Here is a 23,311-nt window from a genome sequence, read left to right on the forward strand (position 1 = left end):
TTGAAAATGTGACTAGTTTTAATAATCTGAGTGAGCGTTGTCTGAGCCACCTGAACTGATTCACCCCCCAAAATGTAAGATATATGGAAACGTGGGGTTAGGTGGAATGAATGTGTTTTTTTAGAGATGAAAATGTAAACAAAGCGATCTGTACCATCAGATAATATGTAAGCCTGTCCTAGCAAAGTGAGTGTTAAAAGTTATAACTAGTGGGTGAACTAACTTGGCCTTGCTGCTCTCCTCCCTGCACACCTTCAGAGTATCTCCAGAGGATCTGGGGTGGGTGGCTGATTTTGAAGGTGTGTTGGGGACTGCTGGAAGAAGAGGGGAGAAGGAGAAGGAGGTCAAGGCCTATTGCACAAGCATAAGTAAGTTCTTCTCATGCACAGACATAGCGTAGGATACAACTTAAGTGTGTAAAAAATTGCGACTATAGAAAGTTGGAAGCACATGTTTCCTGTTTACATCACAAACTGATCCCATCAGATTTGCATGGACTTTGAAGCATTTTTATTTCTTCCTGACTTCTGAAGGAGGAATGCTGTTGTGATTGTAACTGCTCACATGTGAGAATAGCTGTGCAAACAGCTGTACAGTGGAACCTCTATTTGCGATCATAATCCGTTCCAGAGGTTCGGCTGGATGTCCAAACGGGTTGCTGGGAGAGGCTCCATGCGCGCAGGTGCGGGCAGTGATTGCCCGCTTCTGCGCATGTGCGAATGGTGATTGCCCGTTTCTGTGCATGTGTGAATGGCAATCGCCGCTTCTGCGCATGTGTGAACGGCAGCAAACCTGCCAGTTACTTCCAGGTTTGCCACGGTCACAACTTGGAACGACTGTATGAAGAGGCGGTGGTAAGTAGAGGTTCGACTGTACTTGAAGTTGTACAGTGGTATACCTGGGTCTGTATTCTATTTTTCACTCTTTGCTGTCAGTGGTGCACCCAAAATATAAGGAAGAACTTTTTTCCTGCTACCTGAGATTTTTAATTGGAGATACAGGAACTGAACTTGAGATTTTCTACATGCAAGGTGCATTCTTTGCCTTGGAACTGTGTACTTCATAGAAACAGAAGAAGTGACTTTATGCTGAGTCAGATGAGTTTGGTCCATGTAGCTCAGTATTATCTTCACTGACTGGAAGTGACTCTCCTGGGCTTCTGATACAGGACATCTCCCGCCCCAACCTGGAGATGCTGGGGATGGAAAAACCTTTGATTCCCAAAGCAAATGCTCTACCACTGAGCTATGGCTCTTCCCTTCATGCCAAATATAAGAAGGTTGTAGAACATGTATTGCATTGCATTTGAGAAAACATTCAGGTGTGTTCAGATGCTGAAAGCCTGTGAGTTTTTCCTTTCCAACCTTGTATAATGAGTGCAAATTCTGCTAGCAGTACATTTCAAGGTCACTAAGCCCCTAGGCTTCCAAGTTGCTTTTGCATATTCAGCGTATTCTACCTACACTTTGGTTTCAAAGTGCACATTAGCTGCTGTAGCTGGAAAAAACTATCTGTGCACTTGGGAGTTCCCGGTATAAAAAGAGGGGGCATCTCCCATTGTTATGTGAAGGCACAGGTAAGCTTTTTACTCAATGTCAGCCAGCATGACAAATAGCTCTTGGAGAGGAGTAATACTGTCTTTTAGCTAGAAAACAACTGGGCTATAGATGCGGCCTTTTCCTATAGTATTGTAACTGCTAAGATGCTGGTAGCTCCTTCCCAGGTGCTCTTTCTGTGTTTCTCCCTATGACACCAGAGTCAGCTGTTTGCCTTCTGACATCTCTGGGTGACTGCCATATGCATATGAGTGGGTGGGTACACAGCCAGATCCATGCTTTCTCTAGTTGCCATGTCACAAAAGGCCTATTGACAACAGCTGTAGCCCAAGCTGAGTAAATCTGAAATGCATGCTTTGCCAGCCTTAATGTGTGAAGTGATTGTTTTCTTTTATGCTTTTTGAAATTTTGCAGGTGCTCTCAGATGTGCATGTCTGTGCAGACACACACAGAGAGAGGTTTGTTACTTTAGGTGGTTGTGGTTTCAATAATGAAGTAATACTGTCTACCTTTTCTGTTCTAGGTGCCTACTGATGGAAATGCTGGCCTGTTGGCGGAGCCCCAAGTGGCCATGTTCTGTGGCAAGCTGAATATGCATATGAATGTTCAGAATGGAAAATGGGAATCTGACCCTTCTGGAACCAAGAGCTGCATTGCGACAAAAGAAGGGATTTTGCAGTACTGCCAGCATGTAAGTTTCTGCCTGAACATAAATAGTTTCTAACAACCACCAAGAATGCAAATATTCCAGCTTCAAAGTGGAATCTTCTGTCATCTACTCCCCCCCCCCTCCTCTGTATTGTCTTGTCCTTTTGTTCAATTTAATGAACATTTTTCTAGCTTTCAAGTTGTGGCCAGTGAGTTCTGCCTGGAGCTAACAAAAGGCATTCAGTCTGTTCAGGCTAATAGTTTGCACAGCTCTACTCGGCATAAGAAGTGCGCTTGTTTAATCAAGACCCTAGTTCATGTCGAAGGAATGTGGAGAGATGGAGATAAGTTGCTCCTCATGTCATAACAGGACACAATGTCAAGTCCTAGTTTATTGCTTTCTCCATTACAAAGAGCTTTGTGTTGGTTTTCACAGCATGTTCGCTTTGCAAAGCAGGCCAAGAAAAATAATGGTTTATCATCCATATGTTCCTGCATTGCATGGGGTTGGACTAGATTACCCTCAGGGTCCCTTCCAACTCTCCAATTCTGTGATTCTATGTCCCATTAGAGCCTAGGTGGTTGATAATTTGGTTGTGGCAGTGAAGCAACAAAGGATGGGTTTAGTCACTTTGACAGTTAGCTTTCATACGAAGGACTGTGATTTCCCAGTATGAGACTAAGTATTAATAGCCATTTTGGTTTGTAATTGAATTTTAGAAATGAGTGGTTTCTTTCCAAGTCATTTTTTTAAGCCTGATCTTTTTTGTACTGCACAACCAACCTCCTTCATGCCCTGTGTTGTTGTTGTTTTCTTTTCTATGTGTATGAAATTGTGTAAAAAGTTTGCAGACTTCTAAACAGAACACTTCTTAAAGGTAATGGTAAGAAACCAATGAGGTTGAGAACCTGTAAGTGGAAATTATGATAACATAACCAATCATCTGATGCTTTCCTTTGAAATGGGCAGAAGTGAGCACAGGGAGAAAAAGGCAAAAACCATGCTCAAGTTACAAGGTGATAGGGAAGGAGGACTTCAATGAAATCCACAAGCATCATTCCCCAAGACCTCTCAGTTTTAACCCCATTGTGGCCTTATAGCCTTATAAGTGCAACACACAAAGAAAGTTTTTAAATTCATGGCAGTAGTATTACATTTAGTTGACACGGTGCAAAAGCATACTGTGTATATGTGTCAGACAGGTTTGTGGCAGTAATGATTAGAAGGCCCTAGGAAATCCCCTTTTTTCCTGGTCTTCGCTGCTTCTGTCCATGGGGAGCTGGAATCGTGCATTCTTAATGTAGTCTTAAGTAAGAAAAGGTACATCTCCTAAATTCAGCTACAAGCAATTCTCAGCAGGAGTGAATTGCAATGTGGTGGGCAATTTGTCTGCAGCAGCCAAACAATGAATTATGAACAATGTTGTGAGAATTTCTGATGCTAAGAAATGGATAGTAGCTATACCAGTTTTTACATCCCAGAGAGCCACATTCACATTAGACCAGGCATCCCCAAACTGCAGCCCTCCAGATGTTTTGGCCTACAACTCCCATGATCCCTAGCTAACAGGACCAGTGGTCAGGGATGATGGGAATTGTAGTCCAAAACATCTGGAGGGCTGAAGTTTGGGGATGCCTGCACTAGATCTTTAAAGAAAACCTCTTCAAATAGTCGTGCCCCCCCAAAAAAATATTATCAGAGCTGTAGTTAGTTAAAGGTGCTGAGAGTTGTTTGAGTCCCCCTATTCCGTTCACAACTACAATTCCCAAAGTTCCCCGTGAAGATGGATTGGTTGTTAGTATACTCTGGGAATTGTACCTTTGGGAGAGGGGAATAGGGTCTGCTAACAACTCTCAGCAACCCTTGCAGACAGTTAAAGAAGAAGAAAATACTTTTTATTGTATATATGTTACATACTTTTTAAAATTAAATTTTGGTTTATAAGTATTTTTATACACACACACAAAGGCTGGACAGATTCCCCATGCCTGCTGCAGATGGAACAGGCAACCATGTCTTCATTTGTGTCTTGCTCATGTGTTTCTGTAGTCCAAAAGGTGTGAAAATCATAAATATGTTTAAAATGAAGTCCCAGATTATGGAACTACAGATACACACACACACTCACACTCACACACACACACATCCAGTATATATTTTTATATTGCTTTTCATTTAAGAATCACAAAGCCAGTGACCTGGTTTGCACACAATACTAAGCCAAGCATTGACTCCTCTCCTAGCCCTGCTGCTGCCCCTGGGTCTAAGTCCTTGATTTAAGGCTTTTGTAAATCTGTATAAGAACTTTAAGCCTGGCCTGGAAGCGCACCATGCAGCTCGTTTAAGAGATGTGCCAGGTGTGCATGATAACACGTTCCATCCTGCACCATAGGCAGCTTCTGGACCAGCTGCAGTGATTGTGGGGAGGGCTCTGCCTCTGTGCATAGCCCCCCCCCTCCCAAAGTAAAACTACATTTGAAGTGAATTTTACTGAAACACAGCACATGACCTGTTATTTGCTGTTTGTTTTGTATGTAATTGGAGACAGCTGGTTGAACATGGGAACTGATGCGTGCTTCTACTGAAAAGAATAGGAAGCCGGGAGCCTAAATGACAACATCAAAAGAACCACACTGATACCAACAAACAGGAGCATTAAGGCAACCTATGTCTTCTTGTTCATTGCTTGACACACATCATACATGCTTTGTATTCTGGAAAGTGGCGGGAGGGAGGAATGTTATATCCTGTTCCAGTTTTGTCCTTTTCATTCTGCCAATTATTATCTAGCTAGCAGGACTGCGCTGCAGATCAGAGATGGGGACATTTGTGCAAGTTTTCAAATTTCCTGTTAGCAGGGAACGTGATAGCGTCAAAGCAGATGAGTAACTGTAGGCATAAAATGTCTCTCCCACCCCCAACTTTGTATTAACAAACAAAATCATCCCTCCTCACCTCCGTCACAAAAATACTTTCTCACCAAGTCTCATCTCCTTTCTATGACACAGATGGCTGCTGCTAATATAAATGAAAGATTGGCCAGACAGGCAGGTAGTGATTGTTTTCAGAGCATCTATACCTTGCCCACACAAATGTTGGAGAAGATCTACTCATATAGCTCTGGGGTCCTCAGTATGTACAGCTCCGCATACCCAAAACTGCAATTTTAACCCTGCTAGTTAACTCCATTGAAATCCGTACAATTTGCTTCTGAATAGGTAAGGATTGTGCTGTTAATAGCCCAAGTAATAGTGGAATCTTAGATGTGTTCACTAAAAAATAAGCATCATTAAGTTTAGTAGAGTGTACGCCCAGCTGAATGGGTACAGGATTGTGCCCTCTGTCTCCAAACATGAAATTCCTGGCTGGTAATGTTTTTTCACCATCTCTCTGTGTGCAGATCAGAACAGATTGAAGACATTATGCTCTATATTCTGTATTTTTGTAGCTCACTTGGGAATAGATTTGGTGTTGGGTTTTTTTTCATTTCTGAATTTTCTGGGTCAGTCAGACAATTTTTAAATTAGATGATTGCTGGCCTGTGTAGACAAGTTTGTTTCCTGTAGGGTAGGTTCATGTGCAATAGCAGCAAGAAAGGTATGTGCTACTTTTCTGATCCCCAAACAGTATAGAGAACAAGCAGATGGGCAGACGAACCAATATATGGTAGATGTCCAACAGCTACAAACAATTTCTTACAGATATTGTACTTGGAGTAAACCCACTGAAATCGGTCTGCTCTGAGTATAGCTTAGTTAGACGTCGGCCAATAAAAATGGACATACTTCCTCAGAAGTACCTCCGATTAAGTTCAGTGTGGGGTGGGGGGTAGGGTGAAATATACCAGAGGGTACCCACATAGTCTGTTGCAGCAATTGTATTTGCCACAACACATTTCACATTTAAAGCAATTAGAGGCATAAAAATGCCCTGAGCATTGTGAGAAGGAGAAAATGTATTACACATACATATGCATTAGGTGAGGTCAAAAAATCAAGCAATGCAAGGCATAGCAGCGAGTGTTTCCTAGTACTAGGCAGAGTACAAATGCCTGGAGAATCCAGTGGAAGAGCATTTCAACCTCACACCTTAAGCTTGCCATACTTCTAAGCGAAGTGAAGCCACAGAATTGGAATTGATTATAGCAAGTTAAAGGCTGTGGAATCAGGGTCTTGACAAATCCTTAGAATGCCTACATTACTAAAGAAAGTAATTTCCCCTCTTTAGGTGGTGTGTGATCTATCACAATTGGTCTTGCTGTGCTTATTCATCAACAGCCCCAGCTGAGAATAAGTCATGGCCAAGGCTGATTGTATCGTGCTCATGAATGCATTCTGTATTCATTTGTGCTACTAGGAACACTTGCCTTTATACTGAGCCAGACCATTGCTAGCTCTGTACTGTCTACTGACTGGCAGCGGCTCATTGGAATTTCAGACAGAGGTCTTTCTCAGCCTTAGCAGGACATCACTTCTTGTGATGAATATAGAAGTTGGTGAATATAGAAGCAGCTGGGCAATAACACACTCCAGTAAAGTGAATAACATTTAAAAAATTGTTTTTGTCTAGTTGGAAGCTTGTTAGCTTGAGACTCGTTTGTATACAGTGAAACCATAGTTTAGGACTTTCCGACACACATTGTGGGTTAATAAAGCACTATCTGAGCCTTGGTATACTCCGTTGTGATGTTTGGTTGATTGGAATATGTAATCGTTATGGCTTGTGCACCCTGAGGCATCCAGGTCTGTTAAGGAAGCAAAACATGTAGAAGGGTAGTGACTTATATCACTGCTTTTCTGATAATAGTAACCAAGTTGCATCGGTGCATAGATGCTTAAAGCATTTCAGCTGCTGTCCTGTAAATTAAAAAACCTTAATACTGTATAATCTTAAAACTTATTTCTCCCTCCTGGCTCATTGAGATTAAACCAGTTACTCTAAACCATTACTTCTCCAAAATGTGGTTCAGAATCCAAAGAGGCATACCTTAGGCATGCCTAAGATAAATGAGATTATAAATGGGTTTATACTTTAGAGGTCAGTTGTCAGAATGTGTGATTCCAAATGCACATTCTTAATGCGGTACATGTGTTTAGAAATCTTCGAGCAGTGTTTAAGAGCTGAAATTAAGACAAAATGTCAAGTTGATGTTAACCATGAACGTCAACATATTTCCCATCAAGACCGGGACTCCGAGCAAACTGTTAATGAATATGACAGCAACACTTAATTGCTTCAGGGATTCCAGACTCTTCACAGTTTGGATTAAAACACATCTTGAGATTTTGAGATGTTGTGGTAAAACGACAGCTCATGGATTAAGTGACTGTCCGCAGTGACTGTTTGCCCTCAGGCCGTTCTGTCTGACTGCACAGCCTGCAGTTTCTTGCAATGGATCCTAAGAGTTGTTGAAGCAGTCTTGCATGTCCTGTGTTAATGCTTTGCCTTAGACAGATCAGTACAAGGGAACTGTAAGAGTGAGTCTCTACATGAACGGGGCCGGGTTTGGATGGATTGTTGGAAGAGATCCAGAGAAAGTTGTATACTAAGTCAGAGTTGGGAACTGGGTAAGTAGCCCAGTCAAGGTGACAAAATCAGAAGTAACTGAGCTTGCAGCCAAGTCAGTTATCTGAGTCCAGTAAAAACTGGGATCAGTTCCAAAACCTTTGTGGAAAGAAGTGGAAACTGAGTGGCCGGAGAATTCTGACTGGGCAGCACAGAACAAGAACTCAAGGCGAGATGAACAGTTAAGAGAAGATCAGGCATGGCCTGGGAACCAGTATAATGCAGTTGCTGGAGTGCTAGAAAGTGCTAGAAATTCAAATTGCCACTCAGCAGTGAAACTCTCGGGGTGACCTTGGGCCAGTTACTATTTCTCAATCTGTGTTTACTTTTTTTATATATGTACTGTAAGCCACCCAGTATGGGTGGGGAAACCCAGCCAGATAGGGAGGGTATAAATAATAAAATTATCATTAATCTATCTCACAGGATTGTGTGGATTAAAACAAAACAAGGAATCATTTACACCATCCTGAGCTCTTCAAGGAAGGACAGGACACGTGAACATGTCTTATCTGGACAAGGGTCTGGTCACATGCTGGGTCAAATAGAGATGTTTGTGGTTAAACCCAAATATTGTGACCCAGATGTGTTTAACCCCCAGCACTGGCCTTAGCAGAGATTGGGACCAGGGGGAGTTGTCAAACCCTGAGAGGAATAGCGTGAGGTTGCAACTCTAGAAGGCAGAATCTCCCTTTTGGTGGGAGGTTGCAGAATTAGGGGATGTATTATCCATCAACTTCTACACAACTCTTCACCATCCTCCACCAGGACCAGAGACAATTATGGGCCCAGGATCAAATCCAGTCCTAGGAGGCTTAGTTTGGTCAGAATCAAGTATGCACTTCCAGAGTTAACACTACATTACTTCTCGTAAATGAGCCAGCATAGCCGCCAGAGGGCTGCAAAAATGTGTGTACCAGGCTTTTTAGACTCCTCTACCTGTGTACTACCTGAAACCAAAGGGGCACATTGGTTGCCAGATGTGAAATAAATTTTCATCTCTCCTGCCCCACTAATAGAGAGACAGTCCATTTGGTAGCACGGAAGAGATAAGAGCTAATAGATGTTCTGGATCATGACCTTAGTTATGCCCTTGGAAGGGTGTGGGTTAGTAGGTCCGACTGTAAAGTCATTCAGTTCCTGCCTAGTGGCTGCTGGTGCAACATCTTTTTATGCCCATCCTCTTTAGTTGCATTCTTTGGCTGGACAGCTCCCCTGCTTGTCTGACCCACTTTGCCTATGATTTTCTCTTGCCAGGCTGGATAACTCTTGTGTATTTCATGTTAGGTTATTTGCAATAGAAGACAAATACAGAATACAGCCTTGGTTTTTAATTTATCGATGCACTTTTAAATTATTTGGATCACCATTTCAAAGTCTGAATGTTGCTGCATCTTGAAGCTTCATATTTTTTGATGTTAGACCCTAAAGTAGGTTTCAGAAGCAGGGGAAACCACAGCTGTTTCTGTTGCCTAGGTGATACTTTAAACTGAATCCAACTTCTTAGATTAGTGAATTGCCTTTGGCAACTTGTGTAGTAAAAGCAGGAATGCATAAATTAATTAGATGATGATGATGATGATTTTTTTTTTAAAAAAAGAGCTCCCAGGCTTGTGCAGTTGTGACAGCTCACACAAGGCCCAGAGGGGAACGTTGACATGAAGTATAAAATGGTGATGTTGGAACAGCTGTTGAATTATCAAGTGACTGTTCTCTCTTTAGATGAAAATCTACCAAACACGTTGTCATTTAGCAGTGGGATGTTTTAACTTCACTAACTTTTAAATTGACATAGCGATAGCATGTGTTTTGAGGTTTGTTTGTTTTTAGGCTAAATACATCTTGAATACGTCTATTCACACAAAGGGTATAATGCATAGATTGCAATAAATATCTGGGGGAAATGTAAAGGTAGCAGAAATGTAGAGAAAAAGTAGGAGAGAAAGTAAGTATGTAAAGCTGCATGAAAATTAAATATACAAGCATATACAGTACATTCGAATTAATGGATGTTATTGGTAAAAATGTCCATTTTAAGCTATCATATCAGGCATTACAGCAGAAGTGACGAACCACAGGCACACGACTCAGTTCTGGGTCCCTATTTAATTTTATCCATTCCCTCTAGGTATTTCAAGGGAGTCTTCATTGCTGAGGTAGTAGTCAGCAGCTTGCAGGCATAGATCCTAGTGACTGTTTCCACCTAATCCTTTTTTTTAAAAGTTGGAAATCTTTATTATTTTAAAGAAATTGTTTTCACTGATAGAAGGTGTATCATGCATCTTAACTTTTCTCCCTCTCCAGTATGGGACACGTGTGGCACTGTGGGTTAAACTACAGAGCCTAGGCTTGCCGATCAGAAGGTCGGCAGTTTGAATCCCCACGACAGGGTGAGCTCCCGTTGTTTGGTCCCAGCTCCTGCCAACCTAGCAGTTCGAAAGCACGTCAAAGTGCAAGTAGGTAAATAGGTACCGCTCCGGCGGGAAGGTAAACGGCGTTTCTGTGTACTGCTCTGGTTCGCCAGAAGCGACTTTGTCATGCTGGCCACATGACCTGGAAGCTGTATGCCGGCTCCCTCGGCCAATAATGCGAGATGAGCGCGCAACCCCAGAGTCGGTCACGACTGGACCTAATGGTCAGGGGTCCCTTTACCTTTGCCTTTTACCCTCTCCAGGAATAGGACATAGATGGGGAACCTGCGGTCATACATATGTTGCTGAACTCCCACGAGCCCCAGTCAGTATGGCCAATGGGCAGGGATGATGGGAATTGTAATCCAATAATATCTGGAGGTTGCAGATTCCATATTCCTGGGATAGGCTTCCTCTTCTCAGCTAGAGATACAACAACATCCCGGTACAGTATAATAATTTTAGATATGACAATGTTTTTATTTATATATGGTATTTAAAATAAAATCTAAAATCTACAATGCAATTAATTAGTTTAAGTAATTAATCCAATCTGTTTGTTAAGTGTTATTTGTTTGCAAACTGTGGTTTAGGGAAACAGGCTAATTTCATACAATGGTTTCTGATGCTGACTTATTTATTTTAACCAGGTGTGGCTGAATTTCTTTTCTTCTCAAAAAATGTTTCCCCCCCCCAACTATTTTCATATGCATCCTGTTATGCTACACACACACACACACACACACATTGTGGCCTTCAAAACTACCACCATATTACTATTTTTCAATTTTTTTTATTCATTGGTCTTTTCTGTTGGCCCAATAGGTTGTGATGCCACAAGGTGTTTTGTGACAGCCTTCCACTCAAACCTTTACGATGTTCTCCTTATTTCTTAAAAATAATACAGTCATACCTCAGTTTAAGTACGCTTCGGTTTGAGTACTTTCAGTTTAAGTACTCCGCGGACCTGTCTGGAACAGATTAATCCACTTTCCATTACTTTCAGTGGGAAAGTTCGCTTCAGGTATGCTTCAGGTTAAGTACGGACTTCCAGAACAAATTACACTCATACTTCGGGTTAAGTACGCTTCACGTTGAGTACTCCGTGGACCCATCTGGAATGGATTAATCCACTTTCCATTACTTTCAGTGGGAAAGTTCGCTTCAGGTTAAGTACGCTTCAGGTTAAGTACAGACTTCCGGAACCAATTGTGTACTTAAACCGAGGTACCACTGTAATAATAAAATGGCCACACCCACTTAGACATGAGGGTTGCCCGTGGATCAATTTGTCCCTGTGTAAGTAAAAGGTTAGCCATGAAGAACTATAGGTCACATTAGACATCGTTAGTCTGAGCTCAGATATATTCTGGCAGGGGAGAGGGGGAACATGTGTGCTTAAGAACAGTGCACATAGTATTAAACTATGGTTTAACATTATGTGCAGAGTCAGCCGTGGGGAAATCTAATTCTGATTGGGAGACAGGGTGTTAAGACTTAGTAAACGCATAAAGTGTATTAGGAAATAAAAGTGAAGGAAAAATGGAAGGTTATTTGTTTCTTGTAAATAATTTCTTCCCCCCATTATTAGATGAGCAATTTATTTTTATGAAAACCAGAAAGTGAGAAAATGTCCATATGGTAAACATATTAATAGAAAGTGGTGCATATGATGGTTCTTAGGAGGAGTTTAAAGTAAAATTGCATATGGAGTTAGAAGCAAAAGACCACAATTTTCCTGCTTTCTGAGGGCTGGCATCCACAAATAAACTGATTAATTGAACAGCTGTGTTCCAGACTGGCAAGAGAGGGAAGTTGAGAGAGAGAGAGAGTTTCCGTAAAGTCCTAAAGGAAGATACCATGATATCAAGTGGCTGAGGCAATCTCAAGAGTTAGGAAATGCCTGTATCAATAAAAATTTATACATTTCGCAGAGCTGATTCCAAGACTGTGCTTGCAAAAACAAAAAACAAAACATGGCAAGTTTTGAATCTGTTGGGTAACTTGATTTCATTTCCATTTAAAGTCTTTGTTGCTCCTATCTTCTTGTAGTGATAGAGTAGAAAACAGTCTAGGTTTTAGAATAGCAGATGAATGAATGTAAAAAAGAAGAAGTTCAAAATGTATGAGGAATATTTATATTGTTCTTCATGATTGTTTGAATTCAGGGATCAAATGCCTTGTGGTTATACTAAATTACTAAATGTAATTTAAAAGCAACATTAAAACTTGCTCGCATTCTTGCTTCTTTGTGCTGATGATGGTATCAGTGAAAGGAAAATGTTTTACTCTGTAAATATATATATGTATAATTTACAGAGTAAAACATTTTGCTTTGATTTGTTTAGATTGGGAATGGGAATTTTTGACCCGCCAGATGTTGCTGAACTACAGCTCCCAACGGGAAGGGCGGGAAGGTAAACGGTGTTTCCATGTGCTCTGTTACAGTCGCTTTTGACTGGTCTTAACCGTCCAGGGGTCCATTAGCTTTACCTTTTACTGAAACAATTCCCCTGCCAGCGTCTAGGGCAGCAGTTCCAGGGGTGCTCTAGCCACCATGTATCTCCATGGCATGGCGCAGGTGCTGTTGGGAGCCAGGAAGCTGCTATGCCACAACACCTTGCACCCAGCCAGGCACAGCGTTGTAGCTGTTGTAACATGGCGAGTGCCTGTTGTCACTCAGAGATGGTTCAGTCAGTCTCTTCCCTGCCTCCAGAGAATGAAGTTCCTAGCCATAGAGGCAGCTGTCCAGTTGGTGGGAGTTGGCGGAGTCTTTGTTGGAGTGGGAATCAGAGGGTTGGGTTTTGGTCCCATCACCAAGGACATGCCCTCCTTCCCATAGGAGTGCTCACTTGCAAGCACTGACTTCTCATTCAGGACAAGAACTGCACACCTGCTTGGTTTCAGCCCGGTCTTTAAAAGCAGAGCGGGGGACGAGAATGAGACATGTCAGGTGTTAGAAACTGGGATAGAAAAGCTAGGAGTCAAATGGCCTGTGGGACCTGGGTTGTGGGCGCCAAACAGAATGTCTAGTCGCCACCAGGGGTGTGTGGCAACACTTTTTATTTATTATTTTGATAAGCATGAACTAATACTATCATTCTGATAAGCAATTCACATAAGTGACGCATTGTTAATACCACATTTTTAGCAGAAATTGTTAATACATGTTTAATAAAAATATTGGTACCATGCCAGTTTTCAAAACACTACGTACTCTTTATTGTTAAACTCCTTAACATATTGTCTATCCTTAACCTAAACTTCAAAGCACACACATTTCAGTAATCCTTGAGTGTCAGTCAGGCGCCAGAAATGGTGCCCAGACTTTTGAAGGTGCTCGCAAACGGAGAATCTTTAGGTGCAAAGTGCGCCTGGCGCCCTTCTAATTTTGAACCGTGGTTGGGACAGCATCTGTGCTTAGGGCTAGCCATGTTTCCTAGAGGTCTACTTATGGACCATTGAACTATGTATCCTGCAGTTAGAGCTGATGAGACAGTGCTGATTTTATCAATAAAGCTTTTGGGATTTCCCAAGCCAAGAGTTTGAGTCTTTTAGCCAAATGTCTTGGGCCAGCCTAATCCCATTGACTGTTCTCTAAGTAAACAGGGATTTTATTTTATTACAAACTGTGATTGTGATGACCTAATGTCGCTTAGGTTGAAATGCCTTATGGGAACCTTTGTTTCCCAAGATCTGTGCTACTAGTATTTGATTAAGTTGAGAAACTCAAAACTGCTTTTCTGTTGTAGACTTGCACAAAGCCTCATTTCTATGCCCTGTCAGAAGAAATTAGGAGGCTGGTCATTGAAACAAAATAGAACAGAAGGGTTCTTTATACTCTGTGCTTTCTCTTGTCATTATGCAACATTTGTTCAAAGTAGGCTAGTTCTGCTATTGGACCTAGTAAAAAATACATTACCCAACAGTATCTAGAGGCAATTTCTGCACTGAAACTAGTTCAGGAATTCTTCATTTAGACAATGTGTGGATTGATAAATAAACTAATTGCTAAGCTTTGATGAAAGAAGACATAAGAGAATGGTTTTTTGTTTAAATGTGTTCGTCAGGAAGACAGTCAGGGAAATGTCAATCAGCATTTTTTGTCAGAATATTTAGCTGTTTATAATAGAAGGTTGACTTTATTAAATTACGATGGGCAAGTACAAGTGAAGTGGTATGTAATAAGGCCCTCTGATATTGTTGGAGAATCTGTACATAGCAGATAGCGGTTGTGGTGTTCTCATGAAGGCCTGAGAAATAGGACTTGGGGGAAGGGAGAGAAGCAGTCTACATAGGAGGGAAGGAGGCAATCTGATGTAACCTTTTAAAATGGAAATAGTAGGTTAAAATGCATTTTTGTTAGGATTTTTTTCATGGAAACTTTGTTTCTAATAATTCTTCTCCCTGCCTCCAAAAATATTGTGTTTTAATCCTTTTTTAATCTCATGAAACCTTCCATGCAACAAAATTCGAAGAATTTAAACAGCTGAAGCTGTCTTACATACAGATGTTTCTAGTAGTCACCCAGGTTTCACTTTCTTTCCATTTTTGTGGCCCAAAACGACCTTAGCAAAGTGAATATGCTTTTCAAACCAGAGAGGTTCTCACTCAGGATGGTTGAGGCTGCAGACAAGGTTAATCGGACCTTTCACAGGTGTGTGCCAAAGCCGCTTATAACTCTCATTTTAATTGCAATTGGTATTTTTTATGTTTTTCTTATTTGCATTATGTTTTATTTTAGATTTGTATGTTTTAATTATTGTGTTATAATTCTTTGTTCTTTTTAAAGTGGTCTGTGACTGTATAATAAACAATTGATTGAAGTGGCTTGCAAATTCACAGGAGCACTGAGGATTCCCACCACTTTAAATTAGAAATAGAAAACTGGCGCCTTGAGAGCTTAATTTAGTTATTTTTATGACCTTTATCTTAGTTTCAAAACTCAAGACTCTCTTCTTATTTTACAGTTTAGCAATTCATTCCATTTGTGAGGCAAAACAAGCAAATTTCACAGTAGCTGAAGTGCTTTGGGGGGGAAAGGAAAATAACACCCCACTTTCTTGCAACAAAATGAAATGTTACAATCCTGAGTTGGCAGCATGTTCCATACCCCTTCAGACTGCAGGTGAAGGAAGCCAGTTCTTATCACTCTTCCACGTCTTTTTTAAAAGTTTGCTGGTTTAAATCAAAACAGTATCAACTGACTTGTTGGGTACAGGCGCTGTGAGCATCATCCCTTATTCTCAGCTTTTCTGAGAACTCCCACTCCACCTCATTTACTTTATCCTGATGTTATACAATCCATTCTGCTACTCCCATTCTGATGGATGTAGACATCAGGCCTCAGAGTGAGGGGCTAAGGTGCCTAATAAAGTTACTCAGATATCTTGATTGGTACAGTGAAGAGGAGAGGTTTTGAAGATCTCTGAATCTTCCCAGAGTCTCACTCCCACTTGAGTTGGGCCATAGGCAATGTGGTTGACTCTTGAGCCTTTCTTCATTACATAAGCCCTTTTTAGATTGGCTTCCAACCACCATCTAGAGTAAAATCCTTTCCACTTCCAATACTTACGTATTGCTAAGTTTGTCATTGGAATGAGCTTTTGTGTGCATGCACATGAAAGCTCATACCAATGACAAACTTAGTTGGTCTCTAAGGTGCTACTGGAAGGATTTTTAAAATTTTGTTTTGACTACGGCAGACCAACACAGCTACCTACCTGTAACTACTACGTATTGCTAGTTTACTAGCCACGTAAGCTAGTTAGAGTGATGAGGGTCAACACTGGGTTTGTGCGATCCCCATGTGGGCGAGGATTTGCTGAGAGCATTTGAGGTACCTGTTAAAATTCCTCCAGTGAGAAGCACTTATGGTTAGATAGATTAGCTTCCAACATCCTTGTAATTTGCAATTCTGCTGTGCTTATCTTTCTTTCAATTCACCAGTGGTTCTTATAAAGCCGTAATAGATTTGGACTCACTCCTGTGCTGTCCCACTGGAATACTAGGGAGTGCTAAGTGACTATAGCTCCCTTCATGCAATTATGGGGAGGGAAAATGTTCTGCTGGCATTTTCAATGCAGATGCATCAGAGGCTTTCCCCGGTAATTGTGTGATGCCCCTTTCAAGTGATTTGCATATGAAGGGGGCTCATGGAATCTCTAAATTAAGAAGGAAGTGACAAAACAAAGCTGGGACTCTGGAACCTTTCATAGAGAGGGAGATCAGGCTTGGAAACGCCTGTGTGTGGCCATCTCTTAAACAAGGCAGAATTTGTGATCTTTGTGTTGCACTCTTGAGGAAAACCTGCAAGGTAAAGATGATCAGAACAAGGTATTTGCTGTCTTGCTCCTGCTCATTTGAGTTCTCAGACCACCAAAAGTCTCATTTCCTCACAGTATAGCATACAGAGTCACACTTCTTAAAGGAGAAATATTGGTGTGAACCAATGTAGAGATGATAAAGCAGGTTAGCTGAAGTACAAACCTGGAAATTGCTGAAGGCTGTCTCTAGGTGTAGTCTCAGGATCTGGTTTAAGCTGATGTTCTGGTGTATACGATCAGGAATTTGCATATACAGTGGTACCTCTACTTATAAATTTAATGCGTTCCGAACACACATTCGTAAGTCGAATCCCATAGGAATGCATTGGGAGAAAAAATTCGTACGTCAAAGCAACCCTATCTAAAAATTTGTAAGTAGAAAAAATCCTATCTAAACCACATCCAAGATGGCGGATGGAGCTCTATTCGTAAGTAGAAACATTCGTAAGTAGAGTTATTTGTAAATAGAGGTACCACTGTAGAATTATAGAATCATAGAGCTGGAAGAGACCACAAGGGCCATCCAGTCCAACCCCCTGCCAAGCAGGAAACACCATCAAAGCATTCCTGACAGATGGCCTCCGCTTAAAGACCTCCAAAGAAGGAGACTCCACCACACTCCTTGGCAGCAAATTCCACTGTCGAACAGCTCTTACTGTCAGGAAGTTCTTCTATATGAACTTGTCCCTAGAACTCATATGAAGAAACTTCAGGCCCATGAAATGCATCTCATTTCTTTGATGAAGGACTTAAAAAGTATGGGACCCTAACTGTGCAGTCTTCTTAATTGTGTGAGAAGCCTCCAGAAGAAGAGGCTCTCTCCTTCAGACAGTCAGTGTCACCTTCCTGGAGGGCTCTAAACCAGGCATAGACAACCTTGGCTCTTCAGATGTTTGGGAACTACAACTCCCATGATCCCTGACCACTGGCCCTGTTAGCTAGGGATCATGGGAGTTGTAGTTCCAAAACATTTGGAGAGCCAAGGTTGCCTATGCCTGCTCTAAACTGTTGGAGGGGTTGGGGTTTGGCAGCACAGCCTTGCTTCTCCTTTGTGTTTACATGTGAGAAAATTTGAATACCAGAATAGAACTTGTGGTTTTCTCCTTTTTAACTACAAGCCTTTCTGTCTGTAGAGAACGTTGCCTTCAAGCTCTGGTTGAAGTTTCTCCAATATGAGTGTCTTTGAAGAAGTACCCTGGGTGATGTTTTCATGAGCAATTTTTAAAACGTTTGGGAAGTGTCTGAAAAAAGCCTTCTCTTTGTAGCTGCGTTTGCCAGTCAATTTATTGGGGCAATAAAAAGCACTGGTAATCCAAATTACAGATATGTAAGAATCATAAGTTTGCGCCACAAAAACCTTGAGATGTTACGAATTTGTGTTTGGTTGTTTTATTTCCATTTACTGTTGTTTCAACTAAGCCGTCATTGGCGGAGACTTAGAAATACGAGAGGGAAGATGTTGAATTTTCAGAATCCAAGCAGTGGTGACTGCTGTAATTGCAAAAAACTGCTTACTTGTCGCAATTCTATATTTATGAATCTCCACTGCCTTTTTTTAATCACTCTTTCCCGGGAGAAAAGGTCTGAGTTTGGGGTGGGGGAGACTAGGAACAAAATGCATAAGGGACTGAGAACATCCTAAAAGAACACATAGTTTTTAAAAGGCCATGCCAGGGTGTGTGGTTCTATGTGTGAATGTGGCATGGGTGCATGAGCGTGAATGGAGGGGAGGTTGAGTGGCTTTGGGCCTGCTCACCGTTGACATGTGGCCAGTGCCGATACAGTGTGTTCCTCTCCTTTTCTTTAAAGTTCGCGGCTGCCCTCATCTCAGCCAAGCAGTTTTATGGAGCCCCCAACCCACCACTAGTTTGCATAAGCCAGCGGCAGGGTGGGGGCTTGGCTGAGGAAGCTCCCATCCTTCTCCCGCTTGCATCTGAGCAGGATCTGGATCCGGGCTCCCTCAGCTGAGGGGTGAGGGATTTGCGCTCCCCAGCTGAGCAGCCCTGATCCTCCTCCTGCCAGCATGCAAGCAGGAGAAGGATTTGGGCTCCCTCAGCTGAGGAATGGGAGGCTCAGCGGGGAGAGTCTTGCTGGGGGGCAGGCGTCTTTGTGCTCTCCAGCTGAGAGGGCCGTGCCAGCGAAGGTGAAGGGAGCCCTGAGTTCGGAACCTGTCAGGTTCCGTCACAGTGCTCCCTTCATCTTTGGGCATGGGGGCAGGGGAGAGCAAGCGGCCTCTTTCTCCCAAGAAATGGAGGCCGCTTGTCTGCCCTCATACCTTGCCGGCGAAGGGAGCCTTGCAAACAGAGCCTGTCAGGCTCTGTCGCAGGGCTGCCTCCGTCTTGGGGAGTGGAAGGCCGGAGCCTTCGCACCCACCAGTTGAGCAGCGGGCTGGGGCCAGCTGCATTGGCCCTGACCTGCACGGCGTTGGGGTGAAAGCACCTCAACTCCTGTGCGGTGAGAGCTGAAGCAGTCTCACCTGGAGCCTCGCAGGCTGGGCCCAATGCAGCTCTTTTCAACATCGCAGGATATCGCCAAACTGTTTGGCTGGTGATCTACCGCGATGTTGAAAGCCTAATATCGCCCAGCCCTACTCATATTCAACATGTTATGGCTGTGCTGTGGTGACTCATGAGAACAATATCTCTGTTGTGACTCTGTCATTCCACTTCTGTTAAACAGCGTTGCTTACCACACTGATCCTTTTTGTTCCTTGGATAGCTTCTGGGTCTGCCAAGGATGTTTGTGGGTGGCATTGTTGCAATACATAGTGAAGAACCCATTATGCAGCCATTTAAAGCTAGATGAGGGGTAGACTTTCAGCACTAAATAAGGGATATTTGTTAAATGCCTGCCACTTGACATTCCATGCTCAAGTCAAGATGGAAGATTAGGAAGCACTGCCTTCACTTGCTTTAATAGAGTGAAATAAGATGGTTGTGCCTACAGAGATGGCAGGACAGTATGATCTCAATATGTATCAGGTGATGGGAGACTGTGTGGGCCAAAAATGTTAAGTTAAATAAAGAAAAGATTCAGTAGTACAGGCAGAAAATTAAGCCTGTTCCAAACTCCCAAGATAGACATGGTGGAGTAGAATGTTCAGTTGCTTTCTGTAGGAGATGCTGTTGTCCTAAGAACCTCAAGGCTGGTTGGCTGGAAGAGATCTATACAGTCATATGTAGCTCAGGGATGGAGAACCTACTTCCTAATTAGGTCCCAATTTCACCCATGAGGCCATTTCTTGCAAACCATGCCCACCTGTGTGACATCAAGTGTGGGGCAGGTGGCAACTCATCTGCCAAGAACCAGTTGGGAGCATTAAATTGCTTCCGACTGTTCCTCAGCATGGGTGTCATTGCAGTGTATGGGGATTGACAGGTGAGAGGTCCTGTTCCCTATCCCTGGTGTAGCTGCATCAAATGATCCATGTAAGATGCAGGAATAATCTTGCTTGCCAGCACAAGGCAAAGAATATATACTGTAGGTGACATAGGTAAAGTTTACTTCCAGTCGTGTTGACCTCTGATTTTGCCAGTTATGGTCATCTTGGCTCGGGTTCTATTTTAATTCATTAATTTAGAATTTATTTGTGTTAGAGGAAGTGAACCTCAGGGTCATATCCCATTTCCTCCTCCTCCGCTTCTACCTGCCTCTCATCTCTTGTCTTTAATACTGGTGCCATCATAACCATTCAGGATAGCGGGAATTTTCATGCAAAATGGAGGGAGTCTGTGTGCTCACAGACTTCTCTCTTAACCACGGTAAAAGGATTGGAAGCATAATGTCTGCATACACCTGTCTTAAGGCCAGGGCCATCTTAAGCATAGCTGGTGCTGTTGCGCAAACTATCCCGCCGGCGCCCCCCCTCCCATTTCCAAGCGCGGCTGCCGCACGGGCAGAGCAGCGCAGCGCCCCCTTGGCGCCACCCAGCCTTGCCTTAGGGCCGGCCCTGCTTAAGGCAGTTGTCTACCTTATCTATACTTAAGTAGTATAAAGAATTGTACAACTCACCAGGTTCAGAGGTGTTATAAAGCTGTCACCTAGGTTCAAGATCTTCTGGAATATGCACTCTTGTTTCCTCAGTGTTATTACACAGCTTTTAGAACTGGCAGGTAAACCTTCTCATGATGGGCCTTGCTATTTGTGAACAGTAATGTTTTTTTAAGTGCTGCCATGACATCATGTGTTTCAGCAATATTACATCATACAGACTTCTGATTCATTCTAGTTTAAATGGTGAATGCTAGAACCAAGCAGTGCATCAGAAGTCTACAGGGATATCTTAACGGAGTAGTAATCTTTCAAGCACTTTACTGTCTGCTGTAGGAAAATGCACCCCCAATGCTGCTCTTAAGAGATTGCACCTCAGAGAGAATTTTATTTTTTTAACAACTGGGAGATGAATTGTATCTGAAATATACAAAATAATTATGCTGCTGTGGAATAATTGACTTGCTTGACTAGCTACCCAAGCTTGATTTTAGAATTGTCATGGAGTGTATGGCAAACACACACACACACACACACACAGAGAGAGAGAGAGAGAGAGAGACAGGCACACATTAAAAACAACAACCACTTCTTCTGTGAGGTGCTTAACCCTGCCTTAGTTATAATATATTGAATGATTTACCCTGTGAATCTGTGCCATAGATTTTCTATTTCCATGCTACACAAGAAGTTTTCTAATCTTAAGGCCATGGCAGAAAACACTTGCCATATTGAGGTAATTTCTGTGATGTCTGCAAGGTATATGTTGCAGCTCTAATTTGGATTAGAATTAGAATCTGCTCTTCATCCCATAAATGTTCATTCAGTGGATGGTGAGAGAAGGCTACTCCCAACAGCATACAACAGGTAGACCTGTGATTTACAGGGAAGTGGAATATGTCCCCTTAATCTGTTTTGTCCAATCTGCAACATGGAGCCTGTCTTTGTTTTGCTTTTCTACATCAGTTAATGGTAAAAGGTGACATGAAGGGGGGGGGGGGAGGAAATTTAATTCTAATAGCCAAAGTCAGCTATATGTATACAGAGTGGAAAATACATTCAAGCACATGACACCGGTTTCTTATGAGATCTTGGGTAACCCACTCCTCCCCAAGCCGTGCAAACAAAAATGGCAGAATGCGTATATTTTACTGCATCTTAAAGTAGGTGCGTCTGTGTGATTGATGATACATTGCTGTGTACGGCAAATGAGTAATAGGAGAAAGAACTATAATAAAACATATGCTGAAAAATTAGGATTGGGCATCTCCCATTTCAGAAATTAACTACACGGAAGGTGTGTGGAGTCCAAGCAATTTAGGGCGTCACAGATTAATAGCAGCCACTTGAATTGTGCTTGGAAGACTACAAAGAAGCAAATTCAGGCTCCATAATTCACTTCTGTCAACAGCTGGCATGCTGTATTTTTCACTAGCTGTATCTTCCAAACATTCTTCAAATTCTTGGTAAGAACATCTTTTTTTTTATTATTGCTCCCGGTAATCTTCCTTCTAACAAAACCTGTTCATTTTGTGCACAAAATCAGGGGAAACATTTTTCCCCCCTGAAGTATTTTGTATAGATTGCTAGTCCTTTAAAATCATTCCTCGGCCACTGAAACAGATGGACAGTATGTAATCTCGATCATCAGAGTGCACCTATGATCCAGTGCCTATTCCACAGTAGGTGAGGGCAGACTACTCTTTATCAAGTGGTAATAAATATCTTGGAAATATGCATATGAAGGTTGGACTCCTAGCCTGACTTCTGGTGCTCCTGTTGGTTCCTCCTATGTGACCCTACTGCATCCACATGGTTTCTGCCTTCCTGTTTTCCAGTCCCACTGGAGAGTGTCTTGGTTTTGTAGTTATTAAATCAAAACATGGGCTGAAGAAAGGAAGAGATGTATTATGTTGGTTAATAATTTTGATTGGGAGGGGCGAGATTCTGCTGCTGTTAGTAACATTGCTTTCCTTGGATATGTGAAACACGACTGACTGCCTTTGTGGTTTTAAAAATATATTTATTGGACTTTTATAAACACAAGCTGTAAACATACGTAATGGATCATTCTTACAGAAAACTACAAGAAATCAGTATCATGAATGTATGGACAAGATCATTACAACAAGATGGTACAAGGAATTGGGTATCTAAATCTGGGGGCAAAATTTATTTAGCCACAGATTAATGTTTAATTGAGGAGGTATATGATTATTTTATTTGTTGCACGTAAATTGTATGTAATTTACATAAATTGACTGCCCCTGTGTTTAGAAACAAGTACAGGAAAGTCACCCCTGCAAACATAACTCCAGAACGCCCTGCTTGCAAAATGCACTGTGGATAGGCTGGTGTGTAGTAGAATGTTACCCGGTAATAAGTTTTCACAAACCTCAGTAATAATGCCCCCCTCCACCTCTTTCCCCCTTTTCTTCTTAATGTAGCACTAATGTCTCAACAAATAAAACTGCTCTGTAAAAAATGTAACTTGAAAAAAGAGACATTGCACACAAACTTTTGTAAACCAAGGAATCTTTAATAAAAATATGTTAACAAAACAAAACTATGCCACCTCCAGCTCCAAATACACATTCATTCATTCATTCATTCATTCATTCATTCATTTCCTACATTCAGTGCCTCCTGCATGAATACAGTATTTATCTAATCTTCCCTTGAAAATAATCAAGAAAAAGAGGTTCCAAAATTTTAGGTAGTGTTTGCACTGAGGAACCAAGTTAGGAAATGTTTTTCAGCATTCTGTTCCAAATAAATATTCATCCCTGTAAATAACAACAACAACAACAACAA

General features: G+C 41.9%; 1 protein-coding gene across 4 annotated transcripts in view; it reads left to right on the top strand.

Annotated features, from left to right (window-relative positions):
- The window catches only part of APP (amyloid beta precursor protein), a 137,479-nt gene that overhangs the window by 33,690 nt on the left and 80,478 nt on the right, over positions 1–23,311 (top strand). For all 4 annotated transcript variants that reach the window (XM_035114849.3, XM_035114850.3, XM_035114851.3 and 1 more), the window contains exon 2: positions 2,080–2,247. In XM_035114849.3, the coding sequence (XP_034970740.1) occupies positions 2,080–2,247 (168 nt within the window). The remainder of the gene's footprint in view (positions 1–2,079; positions 2,248–23,311) is intronic.

This window comes from Zootoca vivipara, chromosome 4 (assembly GCF_965207765.1).
Source record: "Zootoca vivipara chromosome 4, rZooViv2.hap1.1, whole genome shotgun sequence".
Lineage (NCBI taxonomy): Eukaryota > Metazoa > Chordata > Lepidosauria > Squamata > Lacertidae > Zootoca > Zootoca vivipara.